The 23,701-nt window shown below is 54.5% G+C and overlaps 2 protein-coding genes across 5 annotated transcripts in view; one reads left to right on the top strand and one right to left on the bottom strand.

Moving 5' to 3' along the window:
• Positions 1 to 13,791, bottom strand: part of IFT172 (intraflagellar transport 172) — a 43,923-nt gene extending 30,132 nt beyond the window's left edge. The window contains exons 1-12 of one of the 3 annotated variants that reach the window (XM_054061531.1): positions 13,736 to 13,791; positions 12,476 to 12,619; positions 12,180 to 12,292; positions 11,140 to 11,179; positions 8,612 to 8,677; positions 8,149 to 8,228; positions 6,160 to 6,247; positions 4,893 to 5,107; positions 4,678 to 4,801; positions 3,379 to 3,474; positions 1,975 to 2,136; positions 178 to 231 (exon numbers count right to left, since the gene is read on the bottom strand). In XM_054061531.1, the coding sequence (XP_053917506.1) occupies positions 178 to 231; positions 1,975 to 2,136; positions 3,379 to 3,474; positions 4,678 to 4,801; positions 4,893 to 5,107; positions 6,160 to 6,247; positions 8,149 to 8,228; positions 8,612 to 8,677; positions 11,140 to 11,179; positions 12,180 to 12,292; positions 12,476 to 12,619; positions 13,736 to 13,774 (1,221 nt within the window). In that variant the 5' untranslated portion in view covers positions 13,775 to 13,791. Of the gene's footprint in view, positions 1 to 177; positions 232 to 1,974; positions 2,137 to 3,378; positions 3,475 to 4,677; positions 4,802 to 4,892; positions 5,108 to 6,159; positions 6,248 to 8,148; positions 8,229 to 8,611; positions 8,678 to 9,326; positions 9,594 to 11,139; positions 11,180 to 12,179; positions 12,620 to 13,735 lie in introns of those variants that run through there. The other 2 variants (XM_054061530.1, XM_054061532.1) reach the window with 2 other exon arrangements.
• Positions 13,792 to 13,869: 78 nt separating this feature from the next.
• LOC104066465 (low density lipoprotein receptor adapter protein 1) lies at positions 13,870 to 23,589 on the top strand. 2 transcript variants are annotated; one of them, XM_054063976.1, is made up of 9 exons: positions 13,870 to 14,158; positions 17,229 to 17,371; positions 17,837 to 17,949; positions 18,824 to 18,938; positions 19,938 to 20,010; positions 20,433 to 20,545; positions 21,480 to 21,532; positions 22,732 to 22,769; positions 22,927 to 23,589. In XM_054063976.1, the coding sequence occupies exons 1-9, from the start codon at positions 14,074 to 14,076 to the stop codon at positions 23,067 to 23,069; spliced, it is 876 nt and encodes a 291-aa protein (XP_053919951.1). In that variant the 5' UTR covers positions 13,870 to 14,073; the 3' UTR covers positions 23,070 to 23,589. The 2 variants fall into 2 exon arrangements, with proteins under 2 accessions (XP_053919951.1, XP_053919950.1); XM_054063975.1 differs by having other exon boundaries at positions 22,729 to 22,769.
• Positions 23,590 to 23,701: the final 112 nt, after the last annotated feature.

Below are 23,701 nucleotides of genomic sequence, written 5' to 3'. Positions count from 1 at the left end.
TCTATGCCTGGCACATGGAAAAGGCAAGCATGAGGAGGAAGCAGATCAGGACCTGCATGGAGAGGGGGAGCCCAGGAAACTGCTGAGAAACAGGGTTGTCCAGAACAGCAGCTGACATCTTTTCTGACAGTGCCCACACAGCTGAACACACCATTCACCCTGTCCCACCCAACTTACATTCTCGTTGTCGAAGAAGAACTTCTCATTCCCTCCAGATCCTTGCCAGGCGACCTACAAAGCAAGGGCACAGAGTGAGCAAATGCCAAGCTGGCAGCTCCTGCAAGGACCAGGCTGTAGACACTGCCATTGTAAGAGACTGGTTCTTTTTGGCTGCCTTAACTCATTTGTTTTCCTGTCTTAAACAATTTGGTTTTGACTTTAGCAGAGACAGTGTCCTTCAGCCCTATCTCACTCTCACAAGCAGCCCAGAGAGGTCATCCTGCAGCCTTGCTGGTGGGGAGAGCAGGGGCAGAACAGATACCTCGGGCCCCAGAGTTCCCCCAAGCTCAATTTCAGAACTTTCCTAGAAGAAGTACTGCTCAGGCCCACCAAAAACCATAAATAATACTTTGGAAGAGGGGGTTGGCAGGGCACCCACCATCCTAGGAGAGAGAAGAGGAACAGAGCCCATGTGGTGTTCTTGCAGTTTGCTCTCTCTCTTTTTCCTCTCTTTCTTCCTTTTCCCTTAACACAGATTTAGCAGCTAATGCCAATCTTATCCCTAAGAATGCCTGTACAAATAAATTCCTTTTTGAACCATTTGTTTGGCATTGTTTTGCCTTCATTTAGCCCAGTGGATACTGAACCCATAAACGTTATGGGGAGACCCAGGGTCTTACCCTGGTGACCCTGGACTGTCCAGGCTGGGTTGTGACAGTGGAGTCTGCTGGCCACCTCCCAAACCCCACAACAGATAGCAAGGATTACGTTGCAGAAGGGATCATGTCCCAGCACTGCAGCTGTTGACACTGCTGTCCAGACATTCCCAGCTCACAAGTTCCTCAATTCCCTCTCCTTTTTCTAACCTCTGCTTCAGACTTTTGTTCTCTTTGTGTTCCATCTTACTGCCTTCTGCTCAAGTAGCCTTTATGAGACCAGTCTACTTCCTCCAGCCTATTCTTCCAGAGGCGCTTCTCCACCATCCTCAGACTAATTTTTTTAGAAGCAGCAGCCCTAACAAACCCATTGCCTCCACAAATCTTCTCCACAGTTATCAGTGCAACCAGTGGTGTGGCCAGCAGGAGCAGGGAAGGGATTCTTCCTCCTAACCTCGGCACTGGGGAGGCTGCACCTTGAATCCTGGGTTCAGTTCTGTGCTACTCACTCCAAGGACATCAAGTGGCTGGAGTGTGTCCAGAGGAAGGCAACAAAGCTGGTGAAGGGTCTGGAGAGCAAGTCTTATGAGGAGCAACTGAGGGACCTGGAGCTGTTTAGTCTGGAGAAAAGGAGGCTGAGTGGGATCATCACTCTCTGCAGCCCCCTGAAAGGGGGTTGCAGCAAGGTGGGCGTTGGTCTCTTCTCCCAAGTAACAAGTGATAGGGCAAGAAGAAATGGCCTCAAGTTGCATCAGGGGAGGTTTAGACTCGATACTCGGAACAATTTCTTTACTGAAAGAGTGGTGAAACCCTGGCAGAGGCTGCCCAGGGCAGTGGTGGAGTCCCCATCCCTGCAGGGGTTCAAAAGTCGTGTGGATGTGGCATCTCCGGATATGGTTTAGCAGGCATACTGGGATTGGGCTGACAGTTGGACTGGATGAGCTGAGAGGTCTTTTCCAACCTTAATGATTCCATGATTCTATTGAGCTTCCTTTGGGTAGGAAGTGCGATAAGAGACCTCCCAAGGTCCCTTGCAACCTGAATTATTCCATGACTCTTTGAAAAGAGATGTGTTGTTCCTATGCAGAAAACACATTCTTGGAATCAGCCACAAAGTTAAGCGTCTGACACTCAAGAAATGCCAGAAATTTTCCTGTACCTCACTGAACTTGTCGGTGCTGATGTCACCCAGCAGCAACGTGTCAGAGGTGCGGGCCACCAGATATCTGTCTTTCCCCAAGATCTTCACCTCATCAATCTCATAACCATACTGGGATTTCAACACAACTTGAGCTCCTGTTGAGAGGTTCTTCACAATGACCTAGAGAAAGAGGGAAAAAACAGTGAGGGCCACGCATAGAGGGACAACAAACTTCTTGACCCATGGAAGATTGTGGTATGGACTGGTAAATGCTTGGGTATTTAGATGTCCCCTCACATCATTTCACTCTGCCTTTTACAAGAATCTTAAAGTTCCTTTAGTACAGGATGGCAATGCAGTAGAAGTGTGGGGTTCTCACCTCTGCCATCTAGAAGTTTCTGGCCTAACCAGAGGACGATGCAGGCCCCTGAGATGAGCCACCCTTTGAGAGTCCTTCACTTTCTGCAGAGAGGTGTCTGGACTGCTCGCCCAACCCTGCTACCTGAGTCTGAGCAAGGTGAAGTTGGCTGAAACTAAACCCCTTTAAGAGCCTGCATTTTGTATGCCGGGTGAATATGAGCCATCAGAGTGCTCAGGTGGCCAAGAAGGCCAACAGCATCCTGGCTTGGATCAGCCACAGTGTGGCCATCAGGAGCAGGGAAGGGATTGTACCCCCTGCATTCAGCATTGGTGAGGCCACACCTCGAATCCTGGGTTCAGTTTTGGGCCCTCCACTCCAAGAAAGACCTTGAAGAGCTGAAGCGTGTCCAGAGGAGCGGAACGGAGCTGGGGAGGGGTCTGGAGCCCAGGGGTTCTGGGAGCCGCTGAAGGACTTGGGGCTGTTTAGTCTGGAGAAGGCTGAGGGGAGACCTCATTGTTCTCTGCAGCTTCTGGAAAGGAGGTTAGAGCCAGACGGGGTTGGGCTCTGCTCCCCAGGAACAAGAGATGGGATGAGAAGAAATGGCCTCAAGTTGCACCAGGGGAGGTTTAGATTGGATTTTGGGAAATATTCCTGCACAGAAAGTGTTGTCAAGCACTGGCAGAGGCTGCCCAGGGCAGTGATGGAGTCCTAATCCCTGGAGGGGTTCAAAAGCTGTGTGGATGTGTCACTTCAGGATATGGTTCAATTGGCATGGTGGGACTGGACTGACAGTTGGGCTAGATGAGCTTAGAAGTCTCTTCCAACCTCAACGATTCCATGATTCTATACCCCACACAAATTCACAAGCTAGGAAATAAACTCCACTGTCTTTGTTCCTGGCCAGTTTCCACCCAACCTTGACCTTATGCCTGGAATATCTCCCAGGCCTTCCCTGACAAGTTGCTGTGAACAAACTGCAGGTGCAGAGCTCCAAACATGTCTGGCTTTAGCAAGCATCTCATTTCCTCCAAGATTCATTACCTTCTTGGATATTCCCTCACCTGGCTTGGTCCCACGTACGTCATTTCAAACTTGTTTTTGTAAACACTTCTGCAGAGGCAGTAGTCAAACTGTTCCACTCCTCCACACAGAGTGCCCTGGGGAAACAGAAACATTGCACACAGTCAGGGAATTAACAGAATCACAGATTCATGGAATGGTTTGGGTTGGAAGGGACCTCAAAGCCCATCCACTCCCATCCCCTGTCATAAGCAAGGACACTTCCCACTGGATCAGGCTGCTCAAAGCCCCATCCAACCTGGCCTTCAACACCTCCAGGGATGAGGCAGCCACCACTTCTCCAGGCAGCCTGGGCCAGGGCCTCCCCACCCTCACAGGAAAACATTTCTTCCTCAGATCTCATCTCAGTCTCTCCTCTTTTCCAGCTTAAAACCCTTCCCTCTTGTCCTATCTCTGCGCTCCCTGATCAAGAGCCCCTCCCCAGGTTTCACGTAGCCCTTTCAGTACTGGAAGGCCACTCTAAGGTCTCCCTGGAGCCTTCACTTCTCCAGGCTGAACAACCCCAACTCTCTCAGACTGTCCTCATATGGGAGGTGCTCCAGCCCTCAGATCATTTCTGTGGCCTCCTCTGGATCCACTCCAACAGCTCAATGTCCTTCCCGCTTTATCTCTTTCAATATAACATCCCCATCCCTTTCAATGATCTCCTGTCCCTGAGCCCTTTCGCTGCAAGTATTTATTCACACGTTCAATTATTTCTCTGTCTGAAAATATTTCAAGGATTCTTGATTGTTGAGCACAAAATGATGCAAAAGCTATTAAAGAAAAGTTGTAAATGGTAACCTTCCTAAAAAATTTAAGTGCTTTTAGGAGTTCTTTCACACAGAGAGATTAATGTAAAGAGCTTTAAAGAATCGTTTAGCTTAATAGAGAAAGGCAGATCAAGGCCTAATGGCTGAAAGCAGAAAGACAACTCTGAACTGAAAACATAGCACGTAGAGTATAAGTAACAGACCAGATTTTACACTGCTCCTCAGAGGTGCTCAGAGGAAAGAACGCTCATGAGAACTCACCAAGAAGCTATGCTGACCCCATTTGCTTCTGTGAGAAAGGAGGACTGCTGCCAGTGAGCCACTATGCGATTGCCTGTGATATTCTACAGCTTCACACTCCACTCATCTGCCTGCAGCAGCGTCCCGTGCGCGAGGTCGCAGCCTGGGCACCCACATGTTGACAGTGGGACCTCTCTCCTGAGCAATCCCTGTACCACACTGCTCTGCTCACTGGACCATGCGTCTGATCGCCCCAGGGGCTCAGGGCTGTTGACTGAGAATACGAACCACACAGATCTGTGAGCCATCCCTCTTCCACGCCAAAGCTGTGATGGTGTAGAGGTGAGTGATTTCTTTGGGTTTGCCTTCCTCCCAGGCACCACGGCGCGGGCTCCAGTTCAAAACCCTTAACCTGCGGGAACAGAGGAGGAAGCAGAGACATGAACTGTGATTGAAAAACAAAGCACTGTGTAAAGGGGAGACTTTACCTCCAGGGGCCTTACCTATCATAGCTGCCAACAACGACGGACTGTCCTCCAGGACTGGCAGCTGCCACAGTGAATTCCTTCTCTGACGAGTCCTGGCTATAGTCAAAGGTTTGGATTACATTGCCCTCCTTCCCATAAGCTACGATCTTCTTATCGCAGCCTGCAGCCACAATGCTGTTGGAAGCCCAGGCAAGGGCATACGGAGGACAGGGATGCACCACCAACTTGCCCTACAACAGACAAGAATGGGCATCCTGAAAACGCGAATGGCTGAAGCCCCTAACTGGCTTCTGCCTCCAGGTATCACAATAAGACCAGCACAAGGCCCTTCTGCACAACCCAGTTTCCCGGGGCTGCTTTGTCTGTCTGCTCCAGTGTGTAGGAAGGCAGGCAGAAACCAAAACTGAGATGTATCAACTGTTTCATTCACTGAACTGGGAGAGAAGATTCCTGACACCAGTAAGACCAGTGCCATTAACTAGGCTGGGGGTACTCTTAACATTCCAGAGTATCATAGAATCACCAGGTTGGAAAGGACCCACTGGATCATCGAGTCCAACCGTTCCTAACACTCCCTTAAACCATATCCCTAAGCAATTCATCAACCCGTTCCTTGAACACCTCCAGGGGAGGTGACTCGAACTATGGAATGGTTTGCGTTGGAAGAGACCTCAAAGCCCATCCAGTTCCAACCCCCTGCAAGGGCAGGGACACCTCGCATTGGATCAGGCTGCCTGAGGCCCCATCCAACCTGTCCTTGAACACCTCCAGAGATGGGGCATCCACTGCTTACCTGGACAAAAGCATTCCTCTCACCACAGCCTGAAGCATAAAGACTGCTCCTTTTGGGGAGGAAACTCAGGAGAAATGCTGGATGCACCCTTTCCACAGACAGAGAATGAACTTGGGATTCAGGGTTAGCTGGGACAACCAGATGTTGCTTAGAGAGGCTAACAACAGCTATTCCCTGGAACCCTATCCATTCAAGTATCACTCTCCTGGACACTTTAACATTACATCTTTCCAGACACCTGAAAAGCCTGATGTCTTATACACAAAAACATAATCTCCCCTCTTATCACCGCACTCGGTGTACTTCAAAGCCTCTAATTGCTGTTCTGCCTCTGTCAGTGTTCCATAAAACCTATGCAAGGAAGCACAGACTGCAGCTGCTCTCCAGACTTGCACTCCCTCCATGGCCTGATCCCTTTCCAGAGCTCTTCAGCTGGGAAGCAAGCTGCACAAACAAGAATCCTGCTCATTGACAAAGGATCTTTGATACCTGTGATTCACCAGAGCCCTCGTCATCGAAGAAGAAGCGTACAATGGTTCCATCTGCATGGCCAGAGAGGATTCCCTTCCCTGACACGCTGCAAAGAAAGACAGACAGGGTGATGCAATGTTGTAGCAAGACTTGAACATTTATTTTCGTATCCCTGCCCAGAAGTGACAGCCCCAGGGTCATCACTAATATTGCTCATCAATAAAAGCGTCACCGTAGATGAGCTGGGTGATGAACACGAGAATACTTATTACCTGCTTCGGTGTCTATAAAAACAGGGCAGACAAAAGCACAGAGAGTGGAAAGGAGAGTGGCCAGCTAAGTACCTTCATCATGTAAAACCTCAATAACCAACCTTCTGTATTACTAGAACAGAGAGACGCTAAGTAATCTGATGTGGAACAATGACTACACACACAGCTTCTCATAGCAAGTGTACCTCGAGCAGCCCTTGCGCTGGAACAGCTGCAGAAGGGAGGCTGGATATCATGGCACCAGGAAGCCCTAAAAGCAACACATCTGAGGGGAAAAAACATCTGAACAAACACTCCAGGCCCAAGCCCATTATTTGTAGCATTAATGTCTTGTGTGCTCCTTGACACAAGCAGGGAGGTCAAGGAAGGAGAAACAGGCCTAACACTTGGTACCCAGAACAGACAGAGTAGGAATTCCATGAACACTGTGACAATTCAGGAATCCTACATCTGTCTCTGACACCACAGCTTGGGGTCTACAAGAAAGGTGGAGAGGGACTTTTTACAAGGGCATGTAGTGATAGGACAAGAGGGAATGGCTTCACAATGAGGGTGGGGAGGCCCTGGCCCAGGCTGCCCAGAGAAGTGGTGGCTGCCCCATCCCTGGAGGTGTTCAAGGCCAGGCTGGATGGGGCTTGGAGCAACTTGATCCAGTGGGAGGTGTCCCTGCCCATGGCAGGGGGTTGGAATTGGATGGGCTTTGAAGTCCCTTCCAACCCAAACCAATCCATGATTCTATGAATAATAGCAGGATCTGTGCTTAGAAGTAAAAGGAGAGGGGAGAGATTCCCAGGGGAAGACTAGGGAACAGGGAGAGGGGGGCAAACAGGGAAGAGGGATGGGGGAAGAAGGCCAGGTATGGAAAAAAAAGGAAGAGCAAGAGGAAAAGGAAATCTTCTGGAACAGAGTCAAAGGCAGACAGACTTTAGGGGGGTTCTCAGCAGTAGGAAGTCAAGAATCCCACACTGGCTTCAAGTTTTTTTTAATTTGTTTAGCAGTCAAAGACCTGACAGAATTACACAGAATGACAGACCACACAGAATTACATCTTTAGTGAAAACCCTGCTGCTGGGACCGTGTTACATTTTTCAGGTAAAGGCTACTAAAGTAGTTAAAATGAAACCTTAATTGAAATAACTTAAAATGGTACGTTATGGTTATTTTTATAAGTATAGCCTTGCCACAGTTTTATCTGTCAGAAGAGTTTTACTTTTTTTAGCCCTTAAACTTGACTAATGTTATTAATTAGCTGGATGAAGTTGACAAATGTGCCCAGGGAGATGGTGGAGGCCCCATCCCTGGAAAGATTCCAGGTCAGGTCGGATGGGGCTTTGAGCAACCTGGTCTGGTGAAAAATGTCCCTGCTCCTGCAGGAGGGTTGGACTCAATGACTTGTAAAGGTCCCTTCCAACCCAAACCATTCTGTGATTCTATAAATTCAATCTTTACAAAGTCATGGATTCAAATAAATCCATGTACGTTGAGTAATCTCATGGAGACTTGGATCCTGAAATGTGTCTGAGGGACAACCAAACTGCACAGGCCAGTGTGGCACAGTCAGGAATCAGGTTTTAGGAAGGAATCCCTCTGGAAAGCACGGTATTCTATTATCTCGACAAGGATCTGATGGCTGAAAGACAGTGCAACCCCATACTGGCACCAGTTATCCAGGGCCAGTGGCAAGCAGAAGCCTGAGACAAAGCAACGTAGGCTAAAGCAACACTGTACTACTCACTTGGAGGTCAGCGAGACCACGTAGGAATCTGTCCTGTAGATGGTGGATGACTTGTTGTTCTTTGTATTGGCTAAACGGACCTGAGAAAGAGAACCTGATCAATGCTGCTCCATCTGCAACACATGGATTCTCCCCAGTGTGACATCCCCAAAGCTTTCCCAGTCCATGACCAGCACCAGAAATCACAGGAAGCTCACGGCTTCCTGGCAGGTTAGAGAAGAATTTGAGATGTTGGAAGTCAGGCTTCCCCATCTCTAGGAAGGCTTGGGACAAGGATCAAAGTGTCCAGCAGACCCTCCAATGATTAACTGGGAATCAGAACCAGAAAGTCCAGGTTAGTGGTGTGATCCTTATGCAGTCATTCTGTGCCCAGTGCCATAGTAACAGCTCCCACGCCATAGCCCAGGACACCTCACACCCCCTGCGTGGAAAAGAAAATCAGGCAAATAACGAGTTTCTCTACCTTTCCTTCAGCAAGACCAAAGACAATGACATTTTCCGCTGGCCATAACAAGCAGGTCACGGTGCTCTGCCAAGTGGAGGTAAGAGAGAGAGGTAAGCGCTCCACCCTGCTCAGTTCCCGCCCCATTGCAGCAAATGACAGCTTATGAACAGCATGACCACTCAGATCAGGAAAGAGACGAGACGGGGAGTTCAGACAGACCTTAAAGTGGGGCTGAGACCTCCACACCAAAGCTTAAACTAGATAAAGGGGAAAGGAACAGGCTCGGGAAGGCTAAAGCAGGGCATCAGGTATACCAGAGGTGTTGAGTATGGGTGCTAGTGTTGAATGTACAAAATCATGTCTATTATGGAAGACTTTTTGCCACAAGAAGTATAAAACATAAAAATAATTTGACTCTGGCATCTTCTGCCATAGATATGAGAATACACTGGGTTTCTGTTTGATGAACCAGAAGTAGTCTTTATTTACAAGGTGGTATTGGATGCTACCCAGTAGGTGAGTTAGAAACAGGTTCATTAAACTCAAACCAAAGGTATTGTCAAAGTCTGAGGTGGGGTCCAAAGCTGTTCACCAAACCCAAGAGAGCCAGTGGAACTGCTTCATATTCAAACTGAGCAATTCCAGTCAGTAAGAAAGTTGGTGTCTGGCACTGGGCCACCAGTGCCAGCCTCATCCATCCTGTTTTAAGCATCAGGACCTGCTTTGGGCTGACCTTGTTACTCATCTCGCCTTTTGTCCCCCACTGACGAGGGGGAATGGTCCAAAGCTGAAAGAGGGGAGATTGAGATGAGATTCTAGGAAGAAATGTTTTCCTGTGAGGGTGGGGAGGCCCTGGCCCAGGGCACCCAGAGAAATGGCGGCTGCTACATCCCTGGAGGTGTTGAAGGCCAGGCTGGATGGGGCTTTGAGCAACTGGATCCAGTCGGAGGTGTCCCTGCCCATGGCAGGGGCTATGGAACGAGATGATCTTAAAGTCCCTTCCAATTCAAACCATTCTACGATTCTATGAAAAGGCACAGGAAAAAAGAGCAAGTGAGAGAAGAAGAGAAATGAACCACTCTATTAAAAATACAAACCCTGCAGGCATGATGTGCACAGCATCTAAGTTGAGAGGTATGTAGGTTCCCACCAGGCTGTGAAGCAGGGGCTGTGGCAGAGGAGAGCCGGAGGGGCAGGGAGCCAGTCCTGCCAGCAGGCAGCAAGCAAAAACAGTGAAAGGGCTCTCCACTGTGGCTTATGGGGTCAAGGCCAGGTTGGATGGAGCCTTGGACACCCTGGTCTAGTAGGATGTCCCTGCCCATGGCAGGGGGGTTGGAACTAGATGAGATCTTTAAGGTCCTTTCCAACCCAAACTATTCTATGATTCTACAGGTACCCATGCCTGAGATAACCACAATGTTTGAGAAATGGACATGCAGGCCAAGTCCCTTTGTCTCTCTTTTCCTCGTGACACTATTCCAGTGTTATGACCACACATCAGCTCAGCCACAGAGAAACAAGGCTGACCAACAGCTTCCTCCACTTACCACCAGAGCAGCAGAATGACATGGGTTCCCCTCTGGCAGCCAGAAGCGCGTGTCTAGAGAGGCTGGAGGGCCCTCCTATGCTGACCCAGGGGACAGCCCCCACCCACCCCTGAGAGAGAGGCTTTCCATCCAGAGGCTGAGACTGCCCTTTGCCCGAGAGGCAGCTTAAGAAAGCCTGGCACAGGTACTCCAGTAGCTCCATCAAGAGCAGTTCCACCTGCAAATTTGTCCCAGGAGGATGATTCCTCCTGGCTGGTACTGGCTACCTCAGGGGCCCACCTAGCAGAGAACTCCTCTCATGACAAAGTGGGGTCATAGTGTGATGGCAATGGAAAAGCCTGAGGCAGCTGCCGGACATCTGCTCCGCAGGTTAAAGCAGAAGTCTGGGCACTGCATTTTCTCATTCAGATCACTCTGTGCAATGAATTTATAACACTTCACCCTCTTCAGATACTGCCATTAGCCTCACGACAATCGGAGACCTACAGCATAGGCCGCTCTGACACACGCAGGAGAGCCAGAGAAGCAGAACATGACAGCAGCCAAGGAGAGAACCGGACTGAAAGTACAAACCTGAGGTCTTTGAATGTGTGGGAACTGTGCAGCTTGACTGAATTCTCCACATTTATTTAATATTTTGGTTAATCTTGGGGCTTAGTTTCCAACCCGCGAGAAACAGTTGGGCTCAGTCTCTCCTATTTTTCTCTTTCAACTCCCTAAAACATCCCGCCCACTGATGCCTAAAGCAGTCTCCAAAGTTTTGTAACTGATTGCGCTCACGATTCAACAATTAATGACTGTGTTGTACCTAGGCATGACGAGGTCTCTGCATCTTAGAGAGTAACATATGCCTCCAAATGCAGAGATGATCTTAGGATCTGCCTGCATCTTTCAGGAATTAAGCACCACTGACAGTCTGGGCAAGTACACTTGAGCAGAGGGACCTCTAACTGTCTATATCCTGGGGAACACAAAGTTACACCGGAGTCCAAGTCTCACCGTTTGGATGAACTTGTTGCATATCACCTTCTTGTCACCCCTGCAGAAGAAGGAGATAAAAGTGACTATCAACGAAGCCAGTAATGTTGCCTGTTAGCCAAGAGGGCAACTGTGTCTTGGGGCCCATCCAGCATGGCATTGCCCACTGTTCAAAGGAGGAGCTTGTCCCACTCTGCTCTGCACTGGTGCAGCCCCACCCTGAGCAATAGGTGTGGTTCTGGGTGCCACAGGATAAAAAGGATCTACAGATGCTGGAAAGTGTAGAGGAGGGCACGGAGCTGGGGAAGGGTGTAGAGGGGAAACGTGTGAGGAATGTCTGAAGTCACTACGTCTGCTCAGCCTGGAGAAGAGCAGGCTGAGGGGAGACCTCATCGTGGGCTGCAGCTTCCTCACACAGAGAGGAGGAGGAGCAGGCGCTGATCTCTCTGACCAAAGGGAATGGCAGGAAGATGCGCTAGGGGAGGATTAGTTTGGACATTAGGACAAGGTTCTTCCCCCAGAGCATGGTGGAACACTGGAACAGCTCCCCAGGGAAGCAGTCACGATGCCAAGCTGGACAATATTCCAGAAGTGTTTGGCCAATGCCCTCAGACACACAGTGTGAATGTTGGGGTTGTCCTATGGGACAGGAGGTGGACTCGATAATCCTCATGGGTGCCTTTCAACTCAGGACATCCTACGATTCAATGAAAAAAACCAACTTCTGAGCTCCTTCAGTCCAACACAGGCCAGAAACGAGGTTGAAGGAGGCAGCTGCATGCTGCCATTCCCTAAGAAACAGGAAAGTAGCTCAGGCTGCACAGCTCCAGATTCACAGCAGCTCAGCCCTACCTGCCCACGCAGGGCTCCACAGGGACTGTGTTCCAGGGAATCCTATCAGCTGCTCACCACAGAAAAACAAGTGAGAGCACACATGGCATGCACCAGGCTGAGAGCAGGCCAGGACCCTGGCACGGGTTGCAGCAAAGCCTGGGAAGTGCGCAGTGTGGCCAGAGGGGAGTGCAGCCCCTGCAGCACTGAACCTCTGGCCCCAGACCTACCACTCCTCTCCGATACGGTAGACGTAGACGATGTTGTCCGTTTGGCCGACGGCAATTTTGGTGGAGTCTGGAGAGAAGGCCATGCCCTTGACCACGTAGCTCTTCCTGCCATACTGTGGGGTGATTTCGGAGTGACTGCAGGGGAAGGCTGCTCTGCCTGACCCCCACCCAGTCCCAGCCCGCCTTCCCTGGACCTTGGCTCTATCTTTCCAGGCCCCCAGCCCTCTGCCCACCCTTCCCGGGTCCCCAGCCCACCCTGCCTGGCCCCCAGTCCCCCGTCCCCTTTCCCCACTCACCTTGGGGTCTGCAGGCTTGGTAGAGAACTTGTCTCGCTGCTCACCCTGCTCATCGTACAACAGCACCACCTGCTCAGCTGTGCACACTGCAAACCGGGCGCTGTTGGCCGACCAGGACATGCACCTCACCCGGGCCAGGCCCTCCTGGGTGGAACAGAGACTGAGACCCACATCCCTGGCCCACCTCCCACTACCCATCCTACAGGGACAACAGGGACTGAGCCTCCCATCCCCTGCTCAGCTCGCCCTGCTCATCCTGTAGGGACACAAGGACTGAGACCCCCGTCCCACTACTCGTCCGGAGGCGACACAAGGACTGAGACCCCTGTCCCCCTGCCTGTCTTGTGGGGACATAAGGACTGAGACTCCCATCCCCTGCACAGCTTCTCCTGCCTGTCCTGTAAGGACACATGGACTGAACCTCCATCGCCCGTCCTGTGCCCCCCGACCTCCCTGCTGCCTCTCGACCCCTCCTGGGGACACACACAGAGACTGAACCCCCATCCCCTGCCCGGCCCATCCTTTGGGGACACAGACCCTGAGCCCCCCGTCCCTATGTGGGGCAGAGAATGAGACTCCATCCCGCTCCCCCCACTTCCCTGCTCCCCCCACCTTCCTGCTCCCTCCCCGCCCCTCCTGCGGGGGGAGACAGAGATTGAACTCCCGTCTCCTGCCCGGCTCCATCCTATGGGCACACAGGGACTGCGCCCCGCGACCCCGTCACCCCCCCGGCTGCCCCTTTCCTTCTTGGGCCATCCCGCTGACCCCCTGCTCCCCCGAAACCTCGTTCCGCCCCCCCTTTCCCGTCCCCCCCGACAGCGACTGAGACCCTGTCCTGCTCCCCCTCACCCCCCCGCTGCCTCCTGGCCCATCCTGGGGGAGGGGACACAGACACTGAGCCCCCACCCCCTGCCCAGCCCTCCCACCCATCCCGTGGGGACACAGGGACAGAGACCCCGGTCCCCCTGCCTGTCTGGCGAGGACACAGGCTCTGAGCCCCCCATCCCTATGGGGGGCAGAGACTGAGACCCCATCCCGCTCCCCCCTCACCCCCCTGCTGCCTCCCGGGGGCAGCAGGGACTGCGCCCCCGACCCCACCGCCCCCCGGCTGCCCCTGCCCTTCTGGGGGGTACAGGGACCGAACACCCGAGCCGTCCTGCTCCCCCCGCTGCCCCCCTTCTCCCCCCACCCCCATCCCGCCTCCACTCTCGCCTGCCCTCCCCGCGCCACCCTCCCTCTCCCCTTCCCGCTCCCCCGGACCTGCGGGGCCATCAGGGTCCGCACGTGGCGCAGCTGCATCGCGCGCGGACCCGAACGGGCCCCGCTCCGCCGCCCTCAGAAACCGCCCGGCCCCGCCCCCGCTGCCCCGGCAACGCCGGCGCCGCCCTGACGTCACCGGCTCCGCTCCGTTCCGCATCGATTCCGGCCCCGCTTCGATCCCGGCACCGGGCTGTGCTCTGGCTCCTGCCGCGACGCTACCGATACCAGCGCCGGCTCCGCTTTGGTCCTGGCTCCAGTTTCTCTCCGGCTCCGTCCCAGTCCCTGCTATCCCGATCCCGCCCCTGCCCCGCTCCGGCCTCGGCCCCGCTCCGCCCGGGATGGAGGCGCTGCGGGCGGCGGGGCGGGCGGTGCTGCGAAGCCCGCGTCTCGCCCGCACCGGACTGGGGCTGCGCCGGCGCCGCAGTGAGTGCGGGAGTGGGGCTGCGGGGCAGGATGTGGGCATGAGGAGCGGGAGGGCTGTGGGGCAGGCTGCTGTGCTGTGGGGCAGGCTGGGGCTGTGGGGAGTGAGGGGCTGTGGGGCAAGCTGCAGCTGTGGGGAGCAGGGGGCTGTGAGGCAGGATGTAGCTCTGTGGGGAGCAGGGGGCTGGGGGGCAGGATATGGTTGGGGGGGCAGGCTGCAGTACTGTGGGGAGCAGGGGTTGTGGGGAGTGAGGGGCTGTGGGGAGCAGGGGTCTGTGGGGCAGGCTGTAGCTCTGTGGGGAGCCGGAGACTGTGGGGCAGGCTGTGGCTCTGTGGGGAGTGAGGGTCTGTGGGGAGCAGGGGTCTGTGGGGCAGGCTGTGGCTCTGTGGGGAGCGAGGGGCTGTGGGGCAGGATGTGGCTGGGAGGAGCAGGAGGGCTGGGGGGGCAGGCTGCAATGCTGTGGGGAGCAGGGGCTGTGGGGCAGGCTGTGGGGACCAGAGTGGGGTCTGTGGGGACTGGAGTGGGTCTGGAGGGCAGGCTGTGGGGAGTGGAGGGCTGTGGGGCTGCAGCTGTGGGACCATGACCCTCCCTGCTGCTCTCATATGGCTGCCAGCCTCTTGCCCCACTTCTGAATTGAGGCCACTGTGCCGAGGGGCTGTGGGGCCAGGGGTGGCCGTGCCGGGCAGTGCCTTGGTGCCAGGCGCTGGCATGCGCTGCTCCATGACCACGAGCTCCCTCCAGAGCTGGTGCAGCCCTGTCCTCCCCGAACGCTGCGCCTGGTATTGTGCAAGCGAGGACGTGGGTGCCGTGAGCGTGTCCGGCCTCTGCAGCCCGAGTGCTGTGCGGTCTGCAGCACAGCCGGACCCTGCAGACCCCACGAGAGGGCTGTGCCTGGGTGGTTGAGTCCCCATCCCTGGAGGTGTTTAAAAGACGGGTAGACGAGGTGCTCAGGGACACGGTTTAGTGGCAGATAGGAATGGTTGGACTCGACGATCTAAGAGGTCTTTTCCAACCTAGTGATTCTATGATTCTCTCACCGTAGCTGCCCATGTTGGAGCACGGTGCTGGCTCTGGCAGCCCCAGCGCGTGGAATGCGGGGTTGTTCTCACAGTTTGGAGTGGGATGGTGCTGTTCCACCCTGCGGAGAGAATCCCTGGTGCCTGCATGGAGCCGTGTCTTCCCTGGTAGCTGCAATTTGTGCTGAAGGATGCTCTGCAAATGAGGTCTCCTGATTTCCCTGTGGGTTTGGGTTATTCTAGTTGTGAGTCAGCCTCCTACAAGTGTGCCAGTCACGTTCGGGGAGCTAATCCCAGGGAAGAGGTGAAAAATAACCCTGGAAAGCATTGGCTTGGTGTGAACAGGAGATACTGAGGCATTCCCAGGGAAGCGTTACAAGCCCAGCAATTGTGACAGCACGTGTAACCTTTGTGCACCTGTTTCTTCCCTTCTCAGTGGATTGAATCCCTGGGAAGGTTGTCAGGAGGTTGTGGTGAGGTGGGTACTGGTCTCTTCTCCCAAAGAACAAGAGAGAAGATGAGAGAAAAATGGCCTCAAGTTGTGCCAGGGGAGGTTTAGATTGGATATTTGGAACAATTCCTTCACTGACAGAGTGGTGAAGCCCTGGCAGAAGCTGCCCAGGGCAGTGGTGGTGTCCTCATCCCTGGAGGGGTTTAAAGAACCTGTGGCCGTGGCACTTGGGCGCATGGTTTGGTCGGCATGGAGGAGTTGGGCTGACGGTTGGACTGAATGAGCTGAGAAGGCTTTTTCAGCCGTAATGGTTCCACGATTCTATGAAGGAGAGAGAGGCCGAATTCCCTGTCTCTTAGCCCTTCTGTATATCTCCTCCTTCTCCATTCACATGCCCTTTGGGAGCTGAGGAAGGTGAATGTATGCTAACATCTGCTTCTGCTGTCCTTGAAGATCCTCACCAGGCAGTGCCTGGCACAAGAGTAATGCTTGTTTGAGTGGCACAACAGCTGATAGCTGAAGCTTCTGCCTTCAGAGAGAATGAGCGTTCTGCTGAAGCCAATGGCTTTGTCTGTGGGAGCAGGGGTCAGATGGACACTTCTGCAGTGTTCCATGTGTGTTCCTGCCAGCGGAGTGGTGTTGGGACCAGCTGTAGAACCAGGGCTCCTTCACCTGCTGGCATAGCCACGTGTGGCAGGCCATGCCGGCGAAACAGACTGGCTTCCAAGCACTGCCTCTGGGGAATCTTCCCTGAGTGAACAAATGCTCTGCCCGTGGTTTGTTCTATTTTATATTTTCTTGGCTGCAGCAGTTTTGGAAGGAGAGGACGTGGAAGCAGGAGGTGTTCCCCTTTAATTTCGTGACCTGCAGGGCAACGCACCTGGGAGCTCTTGTAGGATCAAGTTATGTGGGAAGGACCTTTAAGGTTACCAAGCCTAACCAATGATCATCCTTCCTCTGTGCACTGGAGTTCATCTGTGAAATGTGCTTTCCTGGAAGTTGGTTTGCATCCTTGAAATACCAGTCTGAGCTCTTCCTTAACACAATGTTCACGGTGCAGTTGCTTCCCAGTCTCCTCAGCTTTGAACCACAAGTTTTGGACAAGCTGCCCCTTCCCTGGCAGCCAGAGCTGCCAGAGGTTCCACTGTGGTTCTGCCAGGACGATGTGGGGGTCTGATCTGACTGCATGTGCAGCAAGTGCTGTTGCTCCTGCAGAGCACCAGTGCCATAAGCAGGCAAGAGGGATGCGCTGTTGAGCACATCCTGCTTGTAGTGAGGAGACCTGGGAATGCAAGGATTTAGCGGATAGCGCTGCACATTGCAGCATCTGAGGCCTTGTGCAGATATGCAGGAGGAGCTGCTGTCTGTGCTGACAGAGCCTGTGCCTCCAGGGATGGAGGAGTGAAAGCTTTGGGGGTGAACTGTTATCTCGTGCTGTTCTGCTTCCAAGAATGCCAGAGAGCTGAGAGAGAGCCCTGCCGAGTGCAGGGAGCAGTGCTGCTGCTGGGAGGAGTGAGGCTGCAACAAGCTGGGGTGGCTCTGCAGGGATGGGCCATGGGGACACCGGGATGTGGCTTGTGCTCCAAAGGGATTTTGTCTTCACAGAGCTTCCAGAGAGCTGGGCTGACATGCAGGAACCGCTGCTGGAGGGCATGTGCTTCACACTCAAGTATCTAGGCATGACGCTGGTAGAGAAACCCAAAGGAGAAGAGATGGCTGCTGCCGCCATCCGCCGGATTGTGGCCACGGTGAGAGCTGGGCCGCTGGCGGTGAGGGTGGAAGAGCTGGTTCAGAGCCCAGCCCTGGGATACTGGGAGGTGTCTGTGTCCCAGCCCTGAACCCCAGTGAAGAACCGTTCTGTTCCCCAGAGGAGCATGTGGGACCCTGTCTGGTTCTTACTGTCTTCCTGTAGGACAGCCTCTGCTGCCCACTCCTGCACCCAGAGTGCGGCTGGGAGCAGAGCTGTGCCCAGCACAGCATGGAGAGGAGGAGGGATCAGTCCTTTCCCAATAGTGTGAGTGAATTCCAGGGGCATCCTATGCAGGATATGCCTAATTTCCAGGCTCGGCTTTTCCATCCCTACTGTGGGAGCCTTTGCAATGAGGGTCTGAGTGGGTGGCACTCTGTACAGATTCTGGGGGATTCCTGCCAGCAAGTGGGGGCGAAGGCCCTTCTCAGATTTGCAGAGGTGTCCTGTGTCTCCTCACTGGCAGGCACGGGTGGGAGCTCGCAAGTTCCAGAAGGTGATTCTGACGGTGTCTCCGCGGGGAATCTCACTGCAGGATGCAGACACGAAGGAGATGGTTGAGAACATCTCCATCTACAGGTGGGCGTACTGTGTAGAGGACCTAGATATTCACCCCCAGCCACCTGGAGATGGATGGGATCTGGAGAAGCCAGGAAGGGCTGGGCCTTCTGTAGTGGCATCTTTAAGCTTGGGGCACCCTTTGGCTCCCCAAGGCCCCTGCCCTCTCCCTCCTCTGCCCCTCAGCCCTGCCCAGCGCTGAATGCAGACCTGGTTCTGGGTGGCCTTGTGTTCTGGTTCAGTTCGTGTGCCTTTTCCTTGGGCCCTGCTTGTCTCTGACAGCATTCCAGCAGGATGTTGAGGCTGATGGCTAGAAAGCCTGCACAGCCAGGTCTTTCTGCTGGCACAGGACCGCTCTTCTGGCTGCAGTGGGATGAGGGTGCCATGGCTGCAGCTTACTCAGGCTGGTGAAATGCATCTGATGTGGGTTTTTCACTGCTGCCAGCTATGCTGTGGCTGGGTTGTGTGCCTGCGGGTGCTGGGTGTGAGGGGAGCACGGCTGCAGCCTGGTGACTGGACAGGAAGCAGGGACAGGACACCTCCTTGGTGCCAAATTCGGGTCTCTACAGCAGTTCTGATGTGCCAAGGCAGACCATCCTACTACCTGGCCTCCAATCGTGTCCTTGGAGGTGATTGCCCACCCTTCTGTGCTCCTTTTGTCCTTGATTTCACACTGTAGGGTTGAACTGGGCATCAAAGGGCTGAGAAGCACTCTGGGGTAATGCAGGAGGGGATGCTTGTGGATGTAGTGACTGCTTGCTGGCTGTAGGGGCCAGGCAGCCTCATCATCTGGTGCAGATGAAAGCCTCAGGCTGTCTGTACTGCTGTGCTGAGGGCATGGTAGAAGCCCTGTGCTGGGGTCCCATGTTGCCCTGAGCAGCTCCTCTGCCTGCAGGATCTCCTACTGCACGACGGACAAGCTGCAGAACAAAGTCTTTGCTTACGTCGCTCAGAGGCAGGAGAGTGGGGCTCTGGAGTGCCATGCCTTCCTCTCGCCCAAGAAGAAGATTGTAAGCACTTCCTTTCTGCCCTTGGCTCTGTGAGGGAAGGGTGGGGAGCAAGGGCCCTGCTTCTGCCCCTATCTCTGTGCACTTCAGCTGCGGATGGAGTCCAGGAGCACGTGTGTGCTCACACTCTGCAGGAGCAGGCAATGAACAATAGAGAGTCTGAGAGTAGCTCTGAGGAGGATTTGGGTTGCTGGGGGATGAGAAGCTCCACATGAAGTGGCAATGTGCACTGGCCGCCCAGAAAGCCAGACTGTATCCTGGACTGCATCCAAAGCAGTGGGACCAGCAGGGCAAGGGAGGGGATTCTGCCCCTCTGCTGTGCTCTGGTGAGACCTCACCTGGAGTCCTGCATCCAGTTCTGGAGTCCTGAGCACAGGAAGGACATGGATCTGTTGGAGTGGGTCCAGAGGAGGCCACAAAGATGATCTGAGGGCTGGAGCACCTCCCATATGAGGACAGTCTGAGAGAGTTGGGGTTGTTCAGCCTGGAGAAGAGAAGGCTGTGGGAAGACCTTAGAGCAGCCTCCCAGTACTGAAAGGGGTTCCAGAAAACCTGAGGAAGTGCAGGGATAGGATGAAGGGGAAAGTTTTTCGATTGAAAGAGGGGAGATTGAGATGAGATCTTGGGAAGAAATGTTTTCCTATGAGGGTGGGGAGACTCTGGCACAGGTTGCCCAGAGAAGTGATGGCTATGCTATCCTTGGAGGTGTTGAAGGCTGGGTTGGATGGGGCTTGAAGCAACCTGATCCAGTGGGAGGTGGGGTTTGAGGTCCCTTCCCACCCAAACCATCCTAGGATTCTATGATTCTGTCCCAGCTCCTCTGGGATCTCTTCTTGGGATGGCTGGCCCACGTAGGTAGACAGACACAGCACTGAGCGCTGGCCTTCCATGTGTGTGCTCTGCTGGGAACAGCAGCGAGGGAGGCTTCACACCTCATGGATTTGGGGTTATCTTGGCTTGAGGACTCAAATGGAAGTATACATTTCCCTTTCTTTTCCACAGGCCCAGGCTGTTACTCTGACCGTTGCCCAAGCCTTCCAGATGGCACTGGATCTCTGGGAAGCAGCACACGCAGGTAGGAGGAATTCCTCAAACTTGTCCCTCTGCCTTGCCCTGGGATTGGGGTCTCCGGTATGGGACCCTGTCATGGACTGCGCAGAGAAGAGATGGCTCGCTGCCTGGCTGGTGAAATATACTGAGCAGGGAGAGCATTGTCCCTGCCATTGTGCTCTCTAGCGCTGCCCCACACAGGGAGCCTGCCCTCTCCCGGCTGGGCTGGGGTGTCCCTGCTATCTGTGCCAGATTCCTCTGCATTGCAGAGTGGTTGCACTGCTCAGGGTGCTGTGGTACCTGCCCTGAGCAGCGATCCCTGCCCCTGTTTGCACCCTCCCTGAGCACAGCAGGGGTATCTGCCCCTTGCCTGCAGTCCTCCCTGCACATCCCTGCTGGGCTTCCTCCAGGCTGCAGGCACTAACTGCTGCTTTCGCCCTGTCCCAGGCTCTAGGCAGGAACAGCCCCTTCACCCTCCATGTGCCTTGGCAAGCAGTGAGCCCGGCAGACCCAGTGAGCCAACCCCCACGGGGAGCCCTCCCTTCCGACACCAGTTTGGGGTACAGTATGTGCAAGTCTGGCCCATGCCTGGGGCTGCCTCCCATTAGGGCAGGAAAAGAGTCCATGGAGTCTATGATAGAGTCTGACCCTTACACAGCTCCCTCTTCCTGGCCTTCCAGGGCCCTGTTGGGGTCTGCCCAGCCTCCCTGGTGGGAAGAGGTACGCTCTGTGTTCTGTCTGGCTCACAAGGCAGGCCTGGTTCCTCAGTGTTCTTTGCTCCTGTCAGGCCCAGCATTGCAGCAGATCTCAGCCCTACTCTGCTGGCTCTGTCAAACCAAGAGCTGGGACCTGCTCTGCGCACACTTGGTGCCATGGCTGGAGGCAAGACATTGTCTCCAGAGGAGAGGAGCCTTTGTCCGTCGCCTTCCCAGCCTCGGCGCAGGCTCAGCCCTGCACTGCACTACTGCATGCCCGGAGCGTGCTGGAGCACTGTCAGTCTCACTGTCCCTACCCAGGAGCCTCTGGACACCTGGTCTGTGGCTTCACACTTCCAGCACTGGCCCAGTGCTTGCGGTCATCCTTGCTTACATCCTGCTCCCAGCTGATCCTCCTCCTGTCCCTCCACCTGCAAGCTGTGCTCACCACACTCCTGTCCCTGGGCACAGGAGCTCTGTGTGCAGCTGCTCTCACAACTCACAGTGTGTGCTGGGTTCTCTGCTTGCTGGGGAAATGTGGGAAGAGCCATGGACTCTCCCCTGTGTGCCTGAGCCCTGGGGATTTCGGCAGCATGGAAGGTGCTGTCTTTCCCCCTGCTGCCTGCAGGCACCCTTTGTGCTGTGCCTGGTGGGTGGCTGTGGCTGTAACCGGGCTGGGGTCTGCCCTGCCGCTCCAGAACAGGTTCTGTGCAGCCCAGCCATGCTCCTGGCACAGATCTGCCCCTGCAGGGAGGTGTCACGGTGGGTTTTGGTTTTGTTTTGTTTGTTTGCTTGCCAGGAGGAGGAAGAGGAGGAGGAGGAAGATGATAACGTTGGTGAAACCTTATCTGGGTAAGTGGCAAGATGCTATGTGTGTTTGGGTGTCTCTCTAGTGAACCCTGTCTTATTGTCTTCTCCACGTCCCATGTAAGGGGAGCTGCTGGGGCCACAGGCAGGGTGGGAGCATGGAGGAGATCCACATGGGAGCAAGGGGGATCTTCCTGCTGTGTTCTCTGCCTCTATCAGCTGAGAGGTCAAGAGAACAGGGAGTGGAGCTGTGGAGGGGCAGATCCTGTAGTTTGCCTTTTGCAGTGGAGCTGTGCAGGCAGATGCTGACCCTCAGGATGCACTCAGAGAGATGACTTGTTCTGTTCCTACCACTGTGCTGAGGCCAGCCTGTCCAGACATGCTTAGAATCACAGCATTGTTGAGGCTGGAAAAGACCCTTAAGATCATAGAGTCCAACCATAAACCCAACGCTGCCAACTCCACCACTAAACCATGTCCCTGAGCACTGCATGCACTTGGCTCTTAAACCCCTCCAGCGATGGGGACACCACCACTGCCCTGGGCAGACTCTGCAAGTGCCTGAGAACCCTTTCTGTGAAGGAATATTTCCCAAAATCCAATCTAAACGTCCCCTGGCACAAAGTGAGGCTGCTTCATCCCCTGGGCTCCAGACCCTTCCCTAGCTCCGTTCCCCTTCTCTGCATGCACTGCAGCCTCTCCATGTCCTTCTTGTAGTGAGAGGCTTCTCAGGTGGGACTCAGCGTTGTCCCTCTTGTCATCAGTTCCCTGGCATTTGGGTCAGAATGGAGGCCCAGACATGCTGACTTCTGCATGGCCTGAGGCTGTGACAGGACAAAGGGGAATGGTTTTAAACTAAGGCAGAGTAGATTGAGACTGGATATAAGGAAGAAATATTTTACAGTGAGGCTGGTGAAACTCTGAAACAGAGAGGTAGTGGAGGTTCCATCCCTGGAAATATTCAGGTTGAATGGGGCTGTGAACAACCTGATCAGGTTGAAGATGTCCCGGCTCCTTCAGGGGGTTTGGACTGGATGACCTGTGATTTTACAAGATGTGGCTTTGCAGCCTCAGGAGAGGTTGGCCCGGGGAAAGGCTGCGGTAGCGAGTGGGCTGGGGTCTCCTGCACAATGTGTGCCTGGTCCTGCTGTGCCATGCCTGCGTTGTTGGGGTCACAAGCATGCTGTGTGTCTCAGCTGGCCTCACTTGGGGTATGATGGGTGTTCTCCTCTCTTCCACAGCAGCATGGAGGACCTGGGGATGGGAGCCCACAGCCCTGCAGGTAAGTTCTCTCAGTGCTGCTCTGCCACATCCCTTAGCGTGTCCTGTGCAGGGGGAGCAGCCTGATAGCTCACTTGGGAAGGTCCGCGCCTCTCCCACGCTGTGCTGGGGTCACGGCTGCACACCTCATGGACGGGGTCTTCCCTTTTCCTTTTCAGAGTCAGCACCTCTTGTGCCCAAACCGAGCTCTCCTACTGCCCAGCTACTGTGTTGCCGCTTGGGGCAACCCCCAGATGGCTGGAAGGAACCCGGAGGGCTTGGAGACCTCCCTGCAGCTGGCCTCAAGACTCTCCAGGGTTAAGCCAAATCCCTGCCGCCGTGGACCAGCCACTCAGGATTCACCCTGTGCCTGCCCCTGCCCTGGCACTGCCTGCGGGGCCTGCTGGCACCTCTGCTATGAAGCGCAGAGACCGCGACTCCTGCTCCTTGTCCTGCTCTACGCCTGCACAAACTGCCTGAAGCTGCCCCCTGCTCCCAGCTTGGGCTGGGAGACCGGTGCTCCGCGCTCTGCCTGCTCCCAGAGCCACCCCACGGATGCTGAGCCTGCAGGATGCAGCCAGCATGCCTGGGACTGACAGTGCTCTCCATCCCTCACTTGTTTCTCCTGCCTTGCTCCTCATGGAGGCAACTGAGCATTGGCCGAGGCTGAGCAACTCCAGAAGATGGAGGAGGACTTACTCGGCACGCATGACCATCAGGGAGCAACAGCTCTTGGCTTGGAGGAGTGAGTGAGGAAGGCTTTGCCTTTGCAGCTCAGCCCCACACCCTCTCCCTAGTGCAACGAGCTGGTTTTTAAAGGAAAGCTCTGCCTTTCTAGGGAAATAAACTGTTTTTTTTTTTTACTGTTGTCGCGGGCGGTTGAGTGCTGGATGGTGTGTGCCCTACACAAGTCTGCAAGGTGCTGTGTCTGCTGCGCTGCCTGTGGTGAGGTTC

This window comes from Cuculus canorus, chromosome 3 (genome assembly GCF_017976375.1).
Source record: "Cuculus canorus isolate bCucCan1 chromosome 3, bCucCan1.pri, whole genome shotgun sequence".
NCBI classification, from domain to species: Eukaryota; Metazoa; Chordata; class Aves; order Cuculiformes; family Cuculidae; genus Cuculus; species Cuculus canorus.
The sequence above is the reverse complement of the archived record's forward strand: the minus strand, read 5'-3'. Positions and strand labels throughout refer to the sequence as shown.

Excerpts from the sequence above, each read along its gene's own strand:
- LOC104066465 (XM_054063975.1), top strand. The coding sequence starts at position 14,074 with ATGGAGGCGCTGCGGGCGGCGGGGCGGGCGGTGCTGCGAAGCCCGCGT. Across the intron at positions 17,372-17,836 it reads TCCGCCGGATTGTGGCCACG|GCACGGGTGGGAGCTCGCAA; the intron begins GTGAGAGCTGGG and ends CCTCACTGGCAG. Across the intron at positions 18,939-19,937 it reads TCTCGCCCAAGAAGAAGATT|GCCCAGGCTGTTACTCTGAC; the intron begins GTAAGCACTTCC and ends TCTTTTCCACAG.